The sequence below is a fragment of the Macaca thibetana genome, chromosome 1, assembly GCF_024542745.1.
Source record: "Macaca thibetana thibetana isolate TM-01 chromosome 1, ASM2454274v1, whole genome shotgun sequence".
Classification (NCBI taxonomy): domain Eukaryota; kingdom Metazoa; phylum Chordata; class Mammalia; order Primates; family Cercopithecidae; genus Macaca; species Macaca thibetana.
Window position 1 is genome coordinate 113,919,505 of NC_065578.1, and position 21,749 is coordinate 113,941,253.

General features: G+C 40.1%; 1 protein-coding gene across 2 annotated transcripts in view; it reads right to left on the reverse strand.

The window, feature by feature from the left end:
- The window catches only part of DENND2C (DENN domain containing 2C), an 85,583-nt gene that overhangs the window by 5,689 nt on the left and 58,145 nt on the right, over positions 1-21,749 (reverse strand). For both annotated transcript variants that reach the window (XM_050748063.1, XM_050748053.1), the window contains exons 7-16: positions 20,585-20,629; positions 18,210-18,397; positions 13,864-13,973; positions 10,822-10,891; positions 10,202-10,279; positions 9,514-9,654; positions 8,896-9,044; positions 7,978-8,155; positions 4,464-4,505; positions 3,420-3,525 (exon numbers count right to left, since the gene is read on the reverse strand). In XM_050748063.1, the coding sequence (XP_050604020.1) occupies positions 3,420-3,525; positions 4,464-4,505; positions 7,978-8,155; positions 8,896-9,044; positions 9,514-9,654; positions 10,202-10,279; positions 10,822-10,891; positions 13,864-13,973; positions 18,210-18,397; positions 20,585-20,629 (1,107 nt within the window). The remainder of the gene's footprint in view (positions 1-3,419; positions 3,526-4,463; positions 4,506-7,977; positions 8,156-8,895; positions 9,045-9,513; positions 9,655-10,201; positions 10,280-10,821; positions 10,892-13,863; positions 13,974-18,209; positions 18,398-20,584; positions 20,630-21,749) is intronic.

Below are 21,749 nucleotides of genomic sequence, written 5' to 3' on the forward strand. Positions count from 1 at the left end.
AAGTGGCACCATCACAGCTCACTGCAGCCTCAAATTCCCGGGCTCAAGTGATCCTTCCACCCTAGCCTCCTGAGTAGCTGGGACTACAGGCACACATCAACACTCCTGGCTAATGTTTTAATTATTTTTGTAGAAACAGGGTCTTGCTATGTTACACAGGCTGGTCTTGAACTCCCGGGCTCAAGTGGTTCTCCCACCTTGACCTCCCAAAGTGCTAGGATTACAGGTATGAATCACAGTGCCTGGACAGATTTTTTAGTTTTTGTGAATACGGTGGGTGTAAAAAATGGTATTGCACTGTGACTTACATTTACACTTCCCTGAATGTAAATGATGTAGTGAGGTTGCATGTCTCTTCAATTACTTATATGCTTATCATGTTTCTTCTTTTTTGAATGTTTGTTCCTGTCTTTTTCTCATTTTTCTATTGGATTGTTTATCTTTTTCTTACTGATTTGCAGGTGTTTTTTAAAAAAATTAATTCTAGACACTATTCATTTGGTAGCTACATATGTTGAAGATGTCTTCACCTAGTCTGTAACTAGTTTTTTAGATCTCTTTTCCATGGTGTCCCTTGATGAAAAGAAAATTTAAAGATTTAACACAGTCAAATTAACCTATCTTTTCCTTTATGGTCTCTGCTCTTTGTGCCATGTTTTTAAGAACCCCACCACTGTGTTATTGACATAAATAATTTTCTTCTATTCTTTCAAAAATATTTTCAAAAGCTTTGCTTTTAACATTTAAGTCTTTAAATTCACTGGAATTAATTTTCTGTATAGTATGAGGTGTATATCCATATTCATTTCTTTTCATATAGAAGACCAATTGTCCTATTTATTATTATTATTTTAGACAGGGTCTTACTCTCTCACCCAGGCAGGAGTGCAGTGGCACAATCTTGGCCCACTGCAACCTCCACCTCCCGGGTTCAAGTGATTCTCCTGCCTCAACATACTGAGTAGCTGGGATTAAAGGTGTGCACCACCACACCTGGCTAATTTTTGTATTTTTAGTAGAGACGGGGTTTCACCATGTTGGCCAGGCTGGTCTCAAACTGCTGACCTCAAGTGATCTGCCCACCTCCGCCTCCCAAAGTACTGGGATTACAGGTACGAGCCACCGTGCCCAGCCCATGGATCATTAAATGATCCATCCTTTTTCCACTGATACACAATGCTGGCACTGACACAAATCAAGTTTCCTTATGCATACGCACTCTGTATTCCTTCTGTTGCTCTATTTCTGCACCAAAACCAAACTATCTTAATTACTATCTTTATAATAAAATTTGATGTCTAGTAGTGCAAGCCTTCCAACCTTGTTCTTTTTTGAGTGCCTTGGCTGTTCCTGGCCCTTTTTACATCCAATTAAATTTTATGGTTGGGCGCAATGGCTCACCCATGTAATCCCACGGCTTTGGGAGGCCGAGGTGGGTGAATTGCTTGAGCTCAGGAGTTCAAAATCAGCCTGGGCAACATCGTGAAACCCTGTCTCTACAAAAAATACAAAAAACTAGCCAGGTGTGATGGTGCACACCTGTTGGCCCAGCTACATGGTGGGCTGAGGTGGGAGGATTGCTTGTGCTCAGGAGGTCAAAGCTGCAGTGAACCATGATTGCACCACTGCACTCCAACCTGGGTAACAAAGCAAGACCCTGTCTCAAAAATAAAGATAAAAATAATAAATAATAAATTTTACAATCAATCGGCTGAATGGAATTCTAATTCTCTCTTGAACCCTCTCCCATCTCACTTTCTTCCCCTCATTCCACTGAATCTGCTGTTATCAAGGTCTTCATACTGTCAAATCCACTGGTCAAATCTTAGTCCCACCATACTTGGTCTCTTTGCAGCTGTAGGCATAACTGATTACTCTTCTTTTCATGAGGTATTCTATTTGCTCAACTTCTGCAATGTCACACTCCTGTTTGTTTTTTATTTTTCTTTTCACTTTTTGTAGAGATGAGGTCTCATTATGTTGCCCAGGCTAGTTTGGAATTCCTAGGTTGAAGCAATCTCCTGCCTTGGCCTCCCAAAGTGCTGGGATTACAGGTGTGAGCCACTGTACCTGCCCACACTCCTGGCAGTTTACACACATACTTTCCTGGTTTTTCTCCTTTACTGGCTGCTCCTCTTAGTCTCCCTTGCTGGATAGTTCTCCTCCTTCCAACCTCCAAGTGTTGGAAATCTAACCACGCCATTTACAACCAACAGAGGGCTCAATCCTTAAACCTTTGTTATTTTCTAACAATACTCACTCTATACGATCATCTCATCTGGTCCCACAGCTTTATAACAGCAATTTCTAAATGTTTGCATTTAGCCCAAATCTTTCTTCTAAAACATTTCTAGTTGGAAGTCTGCTTAAGTATTAAACTTCTAATAGGTATCTCAAACTGTAACATCCAAAACTAAACTTTTTATTACTCCTCTAAATCTGCTCCTTCTAGGCCAGGTGTGGTGGCTCACAACTGTAATCCCAGTGCTTTGTGAGGCTAAGGCGGGAGGATTGCTTGAGACCAGGAGTTTAAAATCAACCTAGGCAACATGGTGAGACCCTGTCTCTACAAAAAATAAAAAGATTAGCTAGGTGTGGTGGTGCATGCCTGTAGTCCCAGTTGAGGCAGGAGACTTGCTTGAGCCCAGGAGGTTGAGGCTGTGGTGAGCTATAATTGCATCACTGCACTCCAGCCTGGGTGACACAGCAAGAAACAAAAAACAAAGAAAGAAAAAAACCCAAAACAAACAAAAAAAGCCCTGCTCCTTCCCTAATATTCCTTGTCAGTACATAGCCTTAGTTTTCTCATCTGTAAAATGAGGATTAAATAATGATACCTGCTTCATAAAGATAAAACAAAATGTATGTTAAGTGCTTAGCATAATGCCTGATACAGTGTAAGCACCCAATAAATATTATTTGCCCATTTATTTAACAAGTATTTATTGAGTACCTACTTACTGAATACTGTTTAAAGTACTGGAGATAGAGAACAAAATAAAGCCACTGTTCTCACAGAACTTACGCTGTAGCATATGAAATAGTGCTAAGAGCCTTGAAGAAAATTAAAGCAAGGGGAAGAGGATAAGGAGCACTAGGGGAATGGGTACAATTTAAAATAGGACAGTCAGGAAAGGCCTCAGTGAGAAGGTGATGTGAGCATGGACCTACAGGAAGAAAGGGCAGGAGTCATGTGGATATCTGCGGGAATAGCATTCTATAAATGTAACTGAGCAAGTGCAAAGGTCCTGAAATAGAAGAGGACCTGGCATATTGAGGATAAGCAAGGAAGCTGATTATAAGATTTTCAAGGCGCAGGCAATCTAATGCTACTTTGGTATATCCTTTAACATAGTGCTGGGCATTCAGTAAATATTTACTACCTTAATCCTTAAGTCCTTGGCTCACTTGTCTCATACCTTGTGAAAAATTCTGCTCCTGAGTCAAGATTTCATTTCGTTCTTCCAAAATCTGCATCAGGGCAGCTTGAAGTTTTGGTGGTAGAATTTCATCCTCATCAGATACCTTAAGAAAAAAAATGGAGATTTTTCTTTGTAGGAGATTTGAGGGATTAAGTCTCAAATATGCCCTAGTTATTTCTCCAAAATTCCACAAGTGACTTTATATATTTTGGCTAAAGAGTCAGTCTGAAGTCTCCTTCCCTACATGAAGAATCTTTCATGTTTATGGTGTATATATTTTAACTATATTAAACAAATAAACAATATACTTTATAAAATTTTCTGGCACTTTTCCACCAGATCTCTCTCATCTACAAGTCTTCTATTATATTATGAAGATCATCCACAAATAAATTGTATTTCAAACGTGATGAGCTAATTGATTCTGAAAATGTCCTGGGAAACACTCTTCTTTTCACCCTGTGTTTCAGAGCTCACACTCCGACACACAGGTTATATCTGGAGGGCTGATCTAAGAAGGCTTTTGAACTCTTCCTTTCCACTTCAGTATTAAGAATAAATGGTCACTTTATTCTTGCTCCGACTGTACCTTGTACAAATTTCTATCATACAATTTCTAAAACTTTATGTATGTCTGTTTCTCCGCATTAGTCTGTAAGACCTAAGGGTTCAAACTGTGTCTTACTCATTTTTACATTCTAACAGAGTATCTAGAAACAATCAGTGCTTAATAAATGCTTTTAAAATGTAATTAAATTAGAGGCTTATGTGTCGACCCACCTGGAGTTGAAGGGTGGTTTTACCTCTTTTGAGAATGACACATTTATGTTTCCTCCTTCCTTTGGGATAGGCAGCTATAAACTGAAGCCAAATTTTTCAGGTCGATCTTGCTTGATTGGCCATGGTGTCAACTCAAGTATGTGTAGGAACTAAAGTTTTGCCTGAGTCATATTCTCTAAGTACTTTCACATATTGTCTGTCCAATTATCTACAGTAGACATTTATCCTAAAACATCAGTAATTACCTCCTTTGGCACTCACCTCCTGTAAGAACTTGTCTGCACAGAGATCAACTATCAGCACCTATGAAATAAAGGAGCCAGGCAAGTTCAACCAGAGACATTCACAGACAAATACAGGCAATGAGAATAGTTTTAAACAAAATTTACTCAAAGTTTTAGCCCATTTAAAAGTTAGCCAATCAACACAACAAAAAATAAATTGCAAATAGAAGAATGATGACATGCATACCAATAGATTAAAAGAGACTAAAAACATATCAACTAAATACAATGTGTGGGGCCAGGCACAATGGCTCACACCTGTAATCCCAGAACTTCGGAAAGTCGAGGCAGGAGGAACTCTTCAGCCCAGGAGTTGGAGACCAGCCCTGGCAACACAGTGAGACCCTGTCTATACACAAAATTTAAAAATTAGCTGGGCGTGTGGTACACACTTGTAGTCCCAGCTACTTGGGAGGCTGATCTGAGAGGATCACTTGAGTCTGGGAGGTCAAGGCTGCATTGATTGTGATTGTGCCAATGCACTCCAGCCTGGGTGACAGAATGAGACCCTGTCTCTAAATAAATAAATAAACGAATAAATAAGTACAATATGTGGACTTCGTTTTGAACCTGATTTAAATAAATTATTAAAAGTTTATGAGACAACTGGAGATTTAAACACTGGATTTTGCTGATATCAAGGAATTGTTGGATATTTTAGGTGTGATAATGGTATTGAGGTTATGTTTAAATATGCCCTTATGTTAGAGAGATTCACATTGTAATATTTAGAGATGAAATTGTGTCAGGATATCCTTCAAAATATTATGGGAAAGAGGAACGGGTAAGGGTAAAGACTGGCCATTATTTGATAAGTACTGAAGTGAGGTGACTGGTACACAAGGATTCATTTCACTCTTCTGTTTACTTTTACATATGTTTAAAGTTTCCAAAATAATTTTTTTTTTTTTAAGAAGGACAAAGCAGTGGAGTAACAGGGAACAGTCTTTTCAGTAAGTGGTATCGGCACAGACGGTACCATATAAAAACAAATGAAACAACCCCTACTTCACATTATACACACAAAAATCAAGTTCCAGGAGGATTCATAATCAAAAGTTAAAGGCAAAATAATGAAAGGCCCAAGAGACAATATAGAAGGATATTTTCATGAGGTTAATATAAAGTAACTTAAGCAGCTCACTAAAAACATCATGTATAAAGAAAAAGATTGATAATTTTAACCACATTAAAATTAAGAATTTCTGTGCATTAAAAAACATCATTTTTGAAAATGAAAAGGCAAGCCACAGACAAAGGGGCCAGTATCCAGAGCATAAAAAGACATCTTAACGCCAGGCGCGGTGGCTCACGCCTGTAATCCCAGCACTTTGGGAGGCCGAGGTGGGCGGATCACCTGAGGTGGAGTTCAAGAGCAGCCTGGCCAACATGCTGAAACCCTGTCTCTACTAAAAATACAAAAATTAGCCAGGCGTGGTGGCAGGCGCCTGTAATCCCAGCTACTCAGGAGGCTGAGGCAGGAGAATTGCTTGAATCCAGGAGGCAGAGGTTGCATTGAGCCAAGATCGTGCCATTGCACTCCAGCCTGGGAGACAAGAGCGAGACTTCATCTCAAAAAGGAAAGGAAAAGGAAAAGGAAAAGGAACAGGGAGAGGAGAGGAGAGGAGAGGAAAGGAAAGGAGAGGAAAGAAAAAGAAAACATCTTAAACAATAAGAGAGTAGGGGCTGGGTGTGGTGGCTCACACCTGTAATCCCAGCACTTTGGGAGGTGAAGAGGGCAGATCACTTGAGGACAGAAGTTTGAGACCAGCCTGGCCAACATGGTGAAACCCTGTCTCTACTAAAAATACAAAAAATTAGCTGTGCTTGGTGGCGTGCACCTATAGTCCCAGCTACTTGGGAGGCTGAGACATGATAATTGCTTGAACCTGGGAGGCAGAAGTTGCAGCGAGCTGAGATCACGCCACTGCACTCCAGCCTGGGCAACAGAGTGAGACTCCATCTCAAAAACAAAACAAAACAAAAACAAAACCAAAAACAAAACAAGAGAGTAAACAATGTAATGGAAAGAGACAAAGATTTTTATAAAAGATGATATTCAAGAGACCAATAAATAGGATGCTCAACCTCAACAGGAATCAAATTAAATTAAATTTGTGCAAATTAAACCACAATGTGAATAACACTATGCACCCACCAGATAGGCTAAATTATACAACTGATGACAGTAAGTAATGGTGAAGACGTGGAGCAACAGGAATTCTCATACACTGTTGAAGGGAATTTAAATTGGCACAACTACTTTGGAAAACAATTTAACTTTATTAAAGTTGGAGATATGTTTACCCTATGACTCAGCAATTCAATTTCCAAGTATATACCCATTGAATTATGTGTGTATGCACTGGGAGTCATGTATATTTATAGCAACATTATTCATAACAACCTCAAACTGGAAACAACTCAAATGTTCAATTGTAGAATGGATAAGAAAATTGTGGTACATTCACACAATGGAATCCTATATACAATTAGAATGATCAAACTATTGTTGACCTCATCAACATAGATCAATCTTACAGATATAATATTGAGCAGAGGAAGCCAGGCAAAAATATATATACCATATGAATCTATTTATATCAAGTTTAAAACCAGACAAAGCTGAATTACATTGCTTAGGGAGGAATGCCTAGGAGTAAAACTATAAAGAAAAACAAGTCAATGAATACCATTAAAGTCAAGATAATGATTACCTTTGGTGGGGGATGGGGATGGGGATGGAAACAGAGATTAGAAAGAGGCATGATGGGGACTTCTAGGGGGTTGGCACTGATTCCATTGTGGTAATATTTCCATTCCATTCTAATGCTGGTTATGTATCTGTACATTTTGCTTTAACCACATATCTATATTGTGTTTTATTTGAAATAAAGTTTTTTGGGTTTTTGTTTTGAGACAGTGTCTCCCTCTGACACCCAGGCTGGAGCACAGTGGCATGATCTCAGCTCACTGCAACCTCTGCCTCCTGGGTTCAGGCAATTCTGCCTCAGCCTCTCAAGTTGCTGGGATTACAGGCATGTGCCACCACACCTGGCTAATCTTTGTCTTTTTAGTAGGGATGGGGTTTTACCATGTTGGCCAGGCTGGTTTCAAACTCCTTGACTTCAAGTGATCCACCTGCCTCAGCCTCCCAAAGTGCTGGGATTACAGGCATGAGCCACCATGCCAGGCCGTGAAATAATTTTTAAAGTTAATCCAGAGTACTGTACCCTTCAGAATAACACAAGAATGACCCCAAGGTTACTACTGTAAATAAGATACAGGTTTGGATTTATGTGTACTATCAAATTTTCCCATCTTAATACTAGAAATATTATAAACAACAATATTATAATATAATAGAAATATTATAAATAGCATAAAGTAGTAATAATAACTATATTAATTAATAACAATTCCACCACTCTTAAGATTACTTATTTTTACTTCTCAGTGCTCCAATATTAGGTTCTATTCTTCCATCTCACCTCTTCAATGGGTAGGTCCTGGAGCTGTGGTAAGGAGCAAGACAGGATTCCAATAAGGAATGGAGTAGGTGAGCAGACGATGTCAATCATAGATGCTGGCAGGACTGGGATGTAGGTATGCTGCCAGGTGAACGGATACAGTGTAGCTACCACAGCATGGCCACATTTTGACAGGGTGCTAGCCAGAGGAGAAAACAAATGGTGTCATATATAGAGCAACATAAGCAGGACATTTCAGTTATTATGTTAAAGAATTAAAAATTGATGCTGGTTAGTGATCACAGATTAAAAACTATGTGAACAGTCATTAATTTTTTAACATTTTAGTTAAAATTTAAACTTAGTTTACTGAAAATGTTCAATCTCAATCCAGCTCATCTCCACAATTTCTCATGCGAAAAATTAGTGTACTTAGAAAAGTATTACCGACTTTTGACAATAGGGTAAGCAAAATGCATTTAAAAGGGAAATTTATTATAACCCAAAAAAGTCATTTGTATACCCTAATGCAAGTGGCTTTTTGATGATTTACCATTTGAAATTATCCATGCCACTATATACCACTAGCTAATTGAGAGACTGATCCTACATTTTAATAATATGCCCAAATTTTTGTTCTCACTCATAGGTGGGAATTGAACAATGAGAACACTTGGACACAGGGTGGGGAACATCACACACCAGGACCTGTTGTGGGGTGGGGGAGGGAGGGAGGGAGGGATAGCATTAGGAGAAATACCTAATGTAAATGACGAATTAATGGGTGCAGCACACCAACATGCATACATATGTAACAAACCTGCCCGTTGTGCACATGTACCCTAGAACTTAAACTATAATAATAAAAAAACCTCCAATTTTAAAATTTGGAGCAAATAAAACGCCAGTGTGAAGTAACATATTTCACTTATTTCTTACCTTAGGCTGTTGGCAACAAAGATTACCCTACGCTCCAAAAGGAGAGAGGCACAGACGCGGATGAGATGACACACACTCAGGCACTTAAAGAGACATTCAAAATCAACATGTTCCAATCGGGAATCTAGTGGTCGGCAGAGTTCAATGGACTGAAATGCAAGAATTTGAATCATGTGAGCTAATGTTGGAAAACAATCCCTAGTGCCAACGCTATGGATCCTGTTATTCTTACGTAAGTTAAATTCAAGAAGGGTCTGCTACACAGGGTCTGTGAAGCTTCCTATACTAATGCCAGGACCCAACAGCTTATTTTTGTTCTGTAAATCAAGATCCTTTATTCCTTCTGACAACAGTACATACAGTCTTCATTTATCACATTGAAATTGTCATTACAAAGGGAGTCAGTCTATGTATGGTAGAAAATCTCTAGGTCCTGGGTCTAGGAAGAACTATGTTACAGATAAGCTGGATATTTCTCCATTGCTTTATGGAAATAAAACATATCCTTTACAGTTTATAAAAAAGGGAAATCTATCCCCTTGGGCTCTGGAAACTGCCTACTAGTATAAGTCCTGCTTTTTAGTGGCTATCAAATCTTTTCAAAATGAGCTAACTTACCTCATCTCCAGCCCCAGGGAGGTAACTCTTAACTGTGATGGTGCGTCCAGGAGCTGGGAAAGGAGCTTCTATGACACTTCGCATGAATGGGTAAACAAGGGCTGGAGACATTTCTCTTCTCTTCTCTACTTCATCCAGAATCTATACATGCAAAGCGTTATTTTGTTATGGACTAAGTTAAAAAACATAAAAGAATGCTATTACAGGAACTGCCCAGCCTGGTGTACAAACTTTAAAATAACCCAAATATAATTTAAGACAGATAAGCTTCTGCAATCAATAAAAGTTAAATAAGCATCATATCTCTTGGGAGGTATCATTATACCCTGAAGAAAAGTTACTAACATAAATCAACATATTTTTAAAGGAGAAGCCCCTTTTTGGCTCACTAAGGGAGGGGCAAGGAAGGTGACAGTGGCAATGATATCCTGCAATTTGGTCTAAGAAAGACACAAGACAAGATAAGCTTTGGACTATGTTCTCCCTTAAGCTGAAAGTTCTAGCAAACCAAAATGAAGATGATATAGCAACAGCAAATGGATTAGAGATGTAAGTTTAAGCCTTCGGGCATGTGGTTCCTACTTTACTAATAGGGAACCTTTCTGAAGTAGTATGTTAAAGTCTATGCCACTTAACATTGCGAGATCAAAAAGGACACCATTTTTCATACAGCTCATTCTCCACTCACCTTTGAAAAAAGATTGAAGCAGCCTAGGCGACTAACCATGCAGTATACCTCAGGGAGTCGCTTTCCTTTGCCTTCTGGCTAAAAGATAAAAACAACAACAAAAAAATCAAGCAGCGTTAAGTTTTTATTAATATTGATTTGGACTATTAATTACCTTTTACTACTCTTTAGTACAGAGCAGTAACCAAGGCTCTCATCTTCAGTGAACACTAAAAGATGTGAAAAGTGCTAAAAATGATAGCATGATTTATTCTAGGTTTAGTGAAGCCACCTAAGCAAGAAAAAAGCCCTAATATGTTGATGAGTAACTCAGAGCTCCTTTGAGTAGCTCATTGTACTCTATTCCAAATATATCCAGATGAGATTCAGCCCCTATGTCATCAGTTACTTTCTCTATTATAAACAAATAAAATAAATCCATACCCCTTCTTTTCTAGAACACTCCATGGTTAACCCCCTACCTTGCTCTTGCTGTTTAACGCTAATACAGCTTCCTTAATACACAGGTCATTGAGCATCCCTCAAACTCATCTAGAGATAGTGCTTCTGAAGTTCCTACTCTGACTCAGTTGTTCCTTGACCAACCCTGTCCTGGTAAGTAACACAGATCTGATACTTACCAAGAGCTTCTTACAGTAACCAAACCACCGGCTTCCATCTTCACCAGTCAAGACAAAGGAGAATGTTTCACTGAAAAAAGAGCCAATAGTTAGTTTAGGATCCAAACAACCACTTACGGCATTCTCCATGGAACAAACAATTGAAAACTAGAGTCCAACAGTAGTCATTTTGTGATCTAAGAGGAGGCATAATATTAAATTCATTGCAAGTCACATTCCTCCTAAGGAATGAATGCCCAGGCCTTAAGAATATCTTGCCTTGTACTGGAGTGAGAGAACAGGTATGGGATAAGCTGTTGATGCTGGTTCCTTTTGTTTTCTTATTCATCCACTCTAGGTATTAATCAGGCTTATTTTCATTTAAATTTTATTTATTTATTTATTTTTGTTTTTTGTTTTTTGTTTTTTTTTTGAGACGGAGTTTCACTCTGTCCCCCTGGCTGGAGTGCAGTGGCGCGATCTCGGCTCACTGCAAGCTCCGCCTCCCGGGTTCCTGCCATTCTCCTGCCTCAGCCTCCCAAGTAGCTGGGACTACAGGCACCCGCCACCGCGCCCGGCTAATTTTTTGTATTTTTAGTAGAGACAGGGTTTCACCGTGGTCTCGATCTCCTGACCTTGTGATCTGCCCGCCTCGGCCTCCCAAAGTGCCGGGATTACAAGCATGAGCCACCGTGCCCGGCCTAAATTTTACTTTTATTTTTTAAGACAGTCTCACTCTGTTGCCCAGGCTGGAGTGCAGTGGTGCAAACAGAGCTCACTGTAGCCTTGACCTCCTGAGGCTCAAGTGATCCTCCCACCTCAGCCTCCCAAGTAGCTGGAACTGCATATGTGTGCCACCATGCCCTGCTAATCTTTTAATTTTGTGTAGAGATAAGGTCTCACGATCTTGCCAGGGCTGGTCTCAAACACCTGGGTTCAAATAATCCTTCTGCCTTGGCCTCTCAAAGTGCTAGGATTATAGACATGAGCCACTGCACCTGGTCTTATTTTCCTTTTGTTGAATCCCCAATTTAGTCAAACAGGTAACCTACAAAGACTTTTGATATGTCATTTCCCAGTTACAAATTCTTCTCTTTAGTTCTGAGAGGCTGTATAGAGCAGTGACAGGCAAAGGATTATATCCTTAATATATAAAAATTATTAGGAAAATATCAACTCCTCATTAGAAACATGGGCAAAAGATATGCGTTAATAATTTACAAATGAAAACCTAAATATGCCCAAGAAAGAAACTCAGACTCGATAATCAAATAAGTCCCCCCCCTTTTTTTTTTTCTGAGACAGAGTATCACTGTCACTCAGGCTGAAGTACAGTGGCGCCATCTCCACTCACTACAACCTCCACCTCCCGGGTTCAAGCAATTCTCCCACTTCAGCCTCCCGAGTAGCTAAGTAGGCATGTGCCACCACACTCAGCTAATTTTTTATTTTTAGTAGAGATGGGGTTTCACCATGTTGGCCAGGCTGGTCTTGAACTCCTGACCTCAGGTGATCCTCCCGCCTCGGCCTCCCAAAATGCTAGGATTACAGGCGTGAGCCACAGCACCTGGCAAAGTCCAATTTTTTTTTTAAGAGACTGGGTCTCACTGAACAGAACTTAATTTTCTGAAGACATATTTATTATCTTCCTTCCTTCCTCCCTCCCTCCCTCCCTCCCTCCATTCCTTTTTTTTTTTTTTTTTTTGGACAGCGTCTTGCTCTGTTGCCCAGGCTGGAGTACTATGGCATAATCATAACTCATTGCAACCTTGAACTCCTGAGCTCAAGTGGTCCTCCTGCCTCAGCCTCCTGAGTAACAACTGCACACCACCCTGTCTGTCTAGCTTTTTGGTATTTTCTGTAGAGACAGGGACTTGCTATGCTGCCCAGGATGGTCTCAAACCTGGCCTCAAGTGACCCTCCCACCTTAGCCTCCCAAAGTGCTAGGATTACAGGTGTGAACCACTGCACCTGGCCTAAATCCAAACTTGAACAATATATACATATCTGTATTTGGCTAAAAATAAAGATTGGAAGGGAATATGACAAAATATTTACAGTGATTACCTTTGAGTAACCAGATTGCCAGTGATCTGCAATTTCTGCTTTTTATTTACTCTTCTGTATTTCCCAAATACTCTAGAATAAACATATATAACTCGTTGTGGGGGAAAACCAGCCACAGAGCAGCCAGGTCAATATGAAAGGCGCTGTTTATAAAGGTAGCAGTGCAACTGACAACACAAGAGCATCAACAGTGATGGCTGAGAAATGACAGTGTCAATCAGGCTAAACTGCTTATGAGAGACAGTAGCTTAGTCTGGAGGCAATGCGAAGTTGAAGTGCAGAGCTATTTAAGCAAAACCTGAGGCTATTATCCAGAAGGTCATTACCATGTGATATAGTTCAACAAATCAAGCTTTTCAAACTAAATGGCATCATCAATAATTACAGTTTTGAACAAAGCAGGCATCTATTAATATTTACAAGCAGAATTCAGAGATTATGATAGTTCATTAATTAAAAATAGCAATTTCCTCTAGATACCTGGAAGAAATTCTTTAATACTTCCTTTCTTAATATACTATACTTCCCAAACTGGAGCCTCCCTTTGTACAGGTTCCACAGGGGAACATAAAAGCTGGGCTGTGGATTCTTCTGTTAATTTGAAGGAGAAAGAAAATGAAGATGAAGGCCTCACTCTGTTTCATCTCTGTTTCTAGGTTGAGTCTCAAAATCCAAGTCTTTTTTCCTTTCTGTACACTTGGGAGCATTTTTGATTGCACATAAAATAGAACTTTTTTTGTTGTTGTTGTTGAACTGGCAACCTTGAAGTGACTCTCAAATTTGTTTTCCTTTTGACACTGAAATTATTCCATGTTTTTCTTTTTTTAAGCCCCACATAGGAAATGTTCTAATACTGCTTCTTCCTTTCCTCCCACCACATCCTTGACTTGCCACAGTATTCACATAGCTTCACTAATGGCTCTACTCATTTCTCAAATACTCTGATTTATTTTTGCAGTTCTAATGAATATAAATTAGATAAATTAGCCCATTTACCTCTTGAGTTCTGAGGTTGGCATCCAGTCCTTTGAATCAGGAAAACAAAATTTTGGGATAACTTTAAGCCTCTCTTCCGTGTCTTTGGACTGCTTATAGCCATGATCGTCCTGAAAAAGATAACACCTTCAAACACCCTCAAAATAGGTGACTTGAATTATACTATGTAAGTGGGGAATAGAAATAAAAAACTCAGTCTCATCTCAGGAAAAAAGGTCTCTGATAAGCTTGGGCAGTTACTGATAAGCCTCAGCATGGTTTTGTACTGCTTAACAAAATTAAAAAGTCAATTCTGGAAATCACTGAAGATGAACTGAGAACAGAGTTACTGAGAACAAAGTATCCTATTTTTACTGAGAAATGGTACCTGTGGATATCTCAGCATCTACTGTAAGAGAGATTAGTGAAAAGTTTCCTATCAAGAGGAAATATCTTAATTCAGGATTCACAAACTAATGGGAACCCAGTATTTTTATGAACCGTGGGACATAAGATAAAAATTCATTCTTCAATGTACTGAGAACAAAAACCTAGTCAGCTCAAGACACTGTCCAATCAGTAATTAAAGAAGCTTTGAAATGGTAGATGAAAGGGCCGGGCGCGGTGGCTCAGGCCTGTAATCCCAGCACTTTGGGAGGCCGAGACGGGCAGATCACGAGGTCAGGAGATCGAGACCATCCTGGCTAACATGGTGAAACCCCGTCTCTACTAAAAATACAAAAAATTAGCCGGGTGTGGTGGCGGGCGCCTGTAGTCCCAGCTATATGGGAGGCTGAGGCAGGAGAATGGTGTGAACCCGGGAGGCGGAGCTTGCAGTGAGCCAGAGATCGCGCCACTGCACTCCAGCCTGGGTGACAAAGCGAGACTCCGTCTCAAAAAAAAAAAAAAAAAAAAAAAGAAAAGAAATGGTAGATGAATATTATTTAGAAAAGATACGGCCAGATGCACTGGCTCATGCCTGTAATCTCAGCACCTTGGGAGCCCAAGGTGGGCGTATCACTTGAGCCCAGGAGTTGGAGACCAGCCTGGGCAACATGGTGAAACCCCATCTCCACAAAAAATACAAAAGTAAGCTGGGTGTGGTGGCACATGTCTGTAGTCCCAGCTACTCAGGAGGCTGAGAAGTGGGAGGATCTCTTGAGCCTAGGAAGATGAGGCTGCAGTGAGCCGTGATTGCGCCATTGCACTCCAGCCTGAGAGACAGAGAGAAACCTGTCTCGAAAAAAGAAAAAATAGGCGGGGTGCGGTGGCTCAATCCTGTAATCCCAGCACTTTGGGAGACCGAGACAGGCAGATCACGAGGTCAGGAGATCGAGACCATCCTGGCTAACACAGTGAAACCCCGTCTCTACTAAAAAAAATACAAAAAACTAGCCGGGCATGGTGGTGGGCGCCTGTAGTCCCAGCTACTCGGGAAGCTGAGGCAGGAGAATGGCTTAAACCTGGGAGGCGGAGCTTGCAGTGAGCTGAGATCCAGTCACTGCACTCCAGCCTGGGCAACAGAGCGAGACTCCGTCTCAAAAAAAAAAAAAAAGAAAAAAGAAAAGATACTATTTTGAGAATCCACCCCATATATAATCATTTCCTTTAGCATAGAATCTTTGCTACCTAATTGCTGGTTTGCAACTTCTTGTAAAATTTTAGCATAGAAGACCCTTTTGCATAAATCTGGTACTGTACCTATGTGACAGTCTGAATTTCAGTAAACCAGACATTTAGAAATTAGTATGACCTGTCCGCTATAAAAACAAGCCCTTAAGTCTAATTACCATATTGCCTTCAGATAACTAGTAAAAATGACGTCCCCTTTAATTTCTTTTTTGTTGTTGTTGAGAAGGCGGTCTTGCTATGTTGCCCAGGCTGGCCTCAAACTCCTGTGCTCCAGTGATTCTCCCATTTCATCTGGCCAACTAGCTGGGATTATAAGCATGTGCCACTGTGCACGGCCCCTTTAATTTCTTAAAAAAACCAAACTATGTAGCCATTCTGGGTCACTTAACAGTGCTGTGACATTGTACTTTCAGGCTACATTGAGAAATTTTATGAGAAATTAAACTTACTGATTATTTACTGTAGGGATATTTTTGAGGACTTTGAAAATGAGAATCCATGCAGGAAATGTCTCTTAGATTCCAGTACAGTTGTACTTCACCAGCTTTTTTAGTGAAACATGTAACTCAGGGTTATAAACCCAAAAGTCCTAAAGTGGCCAAGCAGGTAACTGAAATGAGAGAAGTGGTCCAAGTAATAAGCAGGAGAGTGAGTAAATGTTCCTATTAAAGGGATCACTCCTTACTAAGGAAAACTACATAATTCAGACAGCATAATGCAAAATGAAAATGTGGAGCTTCTTGTCCAAAAAGCAGAAAAAATTAAACATAAAACATCTTTTCTTCTGTGGCCTCTGTAATGGAGTTTTTATTTGCTATTTAACGTCACACTCCCTTAGGCATGAGGATCCTGGGGGATGAGTGTAGACTCTCACAGACACCCAGGTGCTGCAGTCTGCAATTTGGTACGCAAGGGGCCCACGAGGTACTGGGTTTCCTCTCCGGGTAGCTGCAGAATTGAGACTCTGTGTTTCGACTGGGGGTTGGGAAGTTAAGCCAGGCTTCTCCCCTTCCCATGGGGGCCAACATTCCAACCCACAGCAGTTGAGCAACCCCCAAAAAGTCACCCATGAGTGGCACCACCAGCCCAGGCCAGGGAAAGCTTCCCTGGAGATGCTGCAGAGCAATGCTGGCCTGATCCTAACCCTCCCAATGCCTGTGGCCAGCTGGGGGGAGAAGGTGGCAGTAGTCACTGAGTAGAGGTGGAAAGGGCACATGCTAGGACCCAGGGAATCAGGCAGTGGAGAACAGGACAAGAGAACTCATCCTAGGGAAGCAGCAGAAGGTGACACCATGAATGAACTCAGGCTTTAAGACCTTGGCACATGCCCAATTTTCCTATCAGACTTCATTTACAAACACAAATTCAAAGCTAAAATTATTTAGCATTTCAAGATGGTGACTGCAGATCATTAAACCCTACATGCAGGGCCCTTCTGAGTGACGGCTTTATGTAACTACACTGGTCACCTGCTCTGAAGTCCTGCTCCTTATTAAGCTTCAACCCATTCCTGACACTTAGGAATGCAGGCTGTGCTGGCATTCTTTCCAGTTTCTCAGCAAAAGGCAGAAATACAGATTTGTATGTGAAATTTGATTGTTAAATGTTGGCAACAAAAATTATTGTTGTTACTTTTACACAGATACTCTGCAAAGCAAAAGAAACCCAATCATGTCTGTGGGCTTAACTAAGATCTTTTTCAGTAGTACTCCCATCATCTAATCCTGGCAAATATTAGGTATTTTTAAAATATTTGAATGAATGAATGATTTTATTTATTTTTATTTTAAAAAAGGTAGAGAAATCAAATATTGTTGTTAATAATAATGGCTACCAAAAATTAGTACCTACCATTTATCGAGTACATACTATGTGCCAGGGATGGCATTAAGCACTTTATATACATTATCTCACTAAATCCTTACTAATAATGGATAACATCATATTGAGCTTACTACATGCCAGACACTGTTCTAAGTGCCTTATATAAATTAGCTTATTTAATCCTCACTCTGACTCAGAGGGGTAGATACTATTGTGATTACCCCCATTCTACAAATTAAACAACTAAGACACAATATGGTGGCTCACGCCTGTAATCCCAGCACTTTGGGAGGCCAATGTGGGCGGATCACTTGAGGTCAGGAGTTCGAGATCACTCTGGCCAACATGGTGAAATCCTGTCTCTACTAAAAATATAAAAATTAGCTGGGCGTGGTGGCACATGCCTGTAGTCCCAGCTACTCAGGAGGCTTGAACCTGGGAGGTGGAGGTTGCAGGGTTGCAGTGAGCCGAAACTGCACCACTGCACTCCAGCCTGGGCAACAAAGCGAGACTCTGTCTCAAAAAAAAAAGAGAGAGAAAGAAAAGTAACTTCTTAAAGTCACAGAACTAATAAGTGGGAAATGCAGAGCTTTTGCACAGAGTACATACTCTAAACCACTACCCTATTCTGTCACATTTATTATTCCCCTCCTTAAGGTTTTGTAACTTGTTAAAGATTATTAAATGGCAGAGCCAAAAATTTAAAAAACTAGGAAAATGAGTTGTTTTGTTTTGCTTTGTTTTGCTGGGTTGCAGCTCATGCCTAACATAACATGTTTTCAAAGCCACCAGATCCTACCACAAGTACTGGTAAAAACTGGCTGAGATAACAAAAACCAAGAGGACAGGAAATAAATGTACACAGAGACACAGGAACATTCCTGAATGCCTCTTGGCCTCCTTGTACCTACCTTGCCAGGGAATTGTTGTATGACCTGGGGAATATAGCTTATTCCTGATGGTTTCTTCTGTAGAGACACCACCACAAAAAGTTCAAACAGCTGCTGCTCCTGTAATTCAATAAGATCCCGCTCCAAGGTCTGGTAGTGAGGATTCCTCTTGGAAGACTGTTGCAGTTGTGCTAAGCGTTTATGGCGATCTGTAATGAAATCATGGAGCAATGTTTTCTCTCTGTAGCCCTACCTTCCTTCCAGCACCAGAGGTCATGACCCACACAGGAGTAATCTTCACACAGTCACTGCGGAATGAATGTTGAATAACCAGTATCTGATGCATAGACATATCTGTTAGGGCTCTGACATTCTAGGGGGAATAGGTGCAGACCCTCACAAGTGCACAGGGGCCTCATTCCACTTCTGGCCAGCAATGGGACTGACATTCCATGTACCAACCAATACTTACGTATGTCCCAACAAATAATCTATGCTATCCCATCTTTCACGGCATCACACCAGGACACATGGAAAATGTCACGAAAAAGTGCTAGACTGACAACAGATGCTACTGCTGGGAATGCCATGAAATCACAGGGTGCCAGGTGGCAGGGGGCAGGGGGCAGAGATTTGATAAAATAATTGAGTCCTAAGTACAGAAAGGGGTGAGTTTGATAAATTAAAACAAAAATTATCCTCACATTGAAGAAACTGTCCAGTTCCCTCCCCTCCTTGCCATATATTACTAACAATGAATATATGCTTGTATCAGTAAATGGTGCTAGACGCAAGAGAAAAATATTAAGTGGAAGAAGATATCCACCAGCAGACTTTCTCAAAATAATAAAATTATGGAAGCATACTATTTAAACAGTCATAGCAATATCAATCAAAACTGGATAGCACCTATACTCTATTCTCATTTATCTCTAAATTTTGAGCAATCTAGGGTGGTCCCCACTGAAGGAAACTATGGACTTGCAGAACAGTCTACATGTCCCAATGATTTGCTTATGTGTCATTCTGAGCCACTGATAGACTCAACCTCTAATTGTCTTTCCTTTCTTTTTGATATAATGCATGCTGTCCCAAAAGAAGTTATACTATAGATCAAAATATGAAGAACATTTTAAAAAATGCATCCGGGAATGGCTCCCCAGAATAATCCAGTACATTCAGTGCTCTAGGCAAAACTTTACTTACGTCAAAGGGCTGAGTTCAAGTCAAGAAAATTTTAGGTCCTGTTTCTCAGTAGTAACAGCCCTAAATTAGTCGTCTTTACACATCTAGACTGAACCTGATGATTATTAAATTTCACCTTCAGTCAGGCTACAGAATCAAACACCTGAAGCAATTCAGGCCAGTGGAGGGAGCACAAGACTATTAATCATAAAATTAGGGTGTCAGATTGGAAGTGGAACTGCCCTGTACTCAGCTTTGATAATGTACGTCTTCTACTTTTTACACGGCTTAGTATGTCAGTCACTTAAATAGGAAGTAGATAACTTGCTGTGATAACTAGATAACATCATCATTAGATGAAGGATGAAGGTACCATGAAGTGCTTGGACAAATAGAGTCAAAAAAGCATGATGCATTCTATATTCTACTAGAAAGTAAACAGCACAATAATCTGGAATATAAATGCCTATAAATAACAAATAGATGTTTCCTTTTTCAATATCAGAGGTATCAAAGTTACTTAAATAATTACACTTGAGTGGCTACAAAAAAATCAGATATTTGGCCGGGCGCGGTGGCTCACGCCTGTAATCCCAGCACTTTGGGAGGCTGACGTGGGAGGATCATGAGGTCAGGAGTTCGAGACCAGCCTGACCAACATGGTGAAACCCCATCTCTACTAAAAATACAAAAATTAGCTTGGTGTGGTGGCACGTGCCTGTAATCCCAGCTACTCAGGAGGCTGAGGCAGGAGAATCGCCTGAACCCAGGAAGCAGAGGTTGCAGTGAGCCGAGCTCACACCACTGCACTCCAGCCTGGGCGACAGAGGGAGACTCCATCTCAAAAAAAAAAAAATCAGATGTTTACTGCTCAGAGAATGATTCACACACTCTGTTTTGGCTGCCAGGAAACTACTGCATATATGTCTGGACATGCAGCTCTCTGCCGCTCCCCTAAGAATATTCCATCATAAGAACCACACTGTTCAGCCTCACTCCACCACGGGAGACTTTAAATGCTGTCAAATATCTGACAGTGTTTAATTCTGACTGTTTAATTCTCCAAACCTCAACAAGTTCTGAAAATAAGGAAATCACCTACAAAATGGGACTTCATGTGGGGAAAAACATGCTTAATCACAAAGGTAGGTGCCACTCCACCTAACCCATGATCATCACAAGAACGGGAGCAGCTCCACTGACTCACTCACTCTTTGGCAGATACTCGGCATCACTTTCGTTCCCACTGGTTTCACCTGAAAAAGAGAGAAGGAGTTTCCATTTGTATTGTCCAACAGTAGGAAGTACATGAGGATGAGAACAATGTAAACCCACAAACCTGGGGACTTGGAGTAAGGAATAATAAAGCTGCTGAGCCTTTCTCCAAACCACTTGGTTGTATCAGGTTGGGATAGCTATCAAAAGAGAGTAAAAGGCTCAAAGAGGAAACTCCTCTACTACATCTTCTTCCCACACCCTACTTCACTCCTCAGCTCCCCTCTCATCCCTAATTCTAGAAACTAATTGCATTTCAGACCAGTTTTAAGAAGTCTAGTTCAGAGTGGATTCTATTTCTATATCCACATAGTTGTCTGTGTATTCCAAACAAAGTATCAAAGGCAAACTCCAAGAGGGCTAACCAAGAATATAAACACCAACCAGACTATAAATTAGAATAACAGGAAAACATGAGAACTAGGAGAGAGATATTACCAAGTCAGCCTACCTCTTCTATGATGCCTCTAAACTACTTCTAGTCCATATTGATTTTTTCTTTACTCCAAATTCTCATAGTACTCATAATGCTTTGAACTATTTTCATTTTCCCCAATCATATTTTAAGTATTTTGGGGATAAGGGGCTATCTTGTTTTCACAAGGGAGTGTTTTGTATAATTCTGAGCACACAGGCAACACACACACACACACACAAAGCAGCTTTTAAAATAAATAAATGAAACATTTCTAGATTAAGTTTGAAAAGTTAAAGCAAAATAGAAATGCAAAGAAAGGGAAAACATTTAAATGTATCAGAAAAAAACAAGGCCTAGAAGTCATAAGTGAAATTTGATTATATAAACTTGTATCTAATTTAAAAGTCAGTATTAAACTCAAAAAGTGAACGATAAACTGGGAAAATATTTGTAAACACATTGCAGATATAAGGCTGTTTCTTAATGTTCAAAAAATTGTTACAAATCAAGAAGAAAAAGCCAACAGAAAAAAGGAATAAAGGGTGGGAACAGGCAATTCATAGAAAAAGATTTGTAAGTTGTTGATAAACATGAAAACTGCCCAAATTCATAACGAAATAAATGTAAATTAAAACAATAAACAAGACATACATTTTCAACCATGATACTGCCATAAAAAGCTT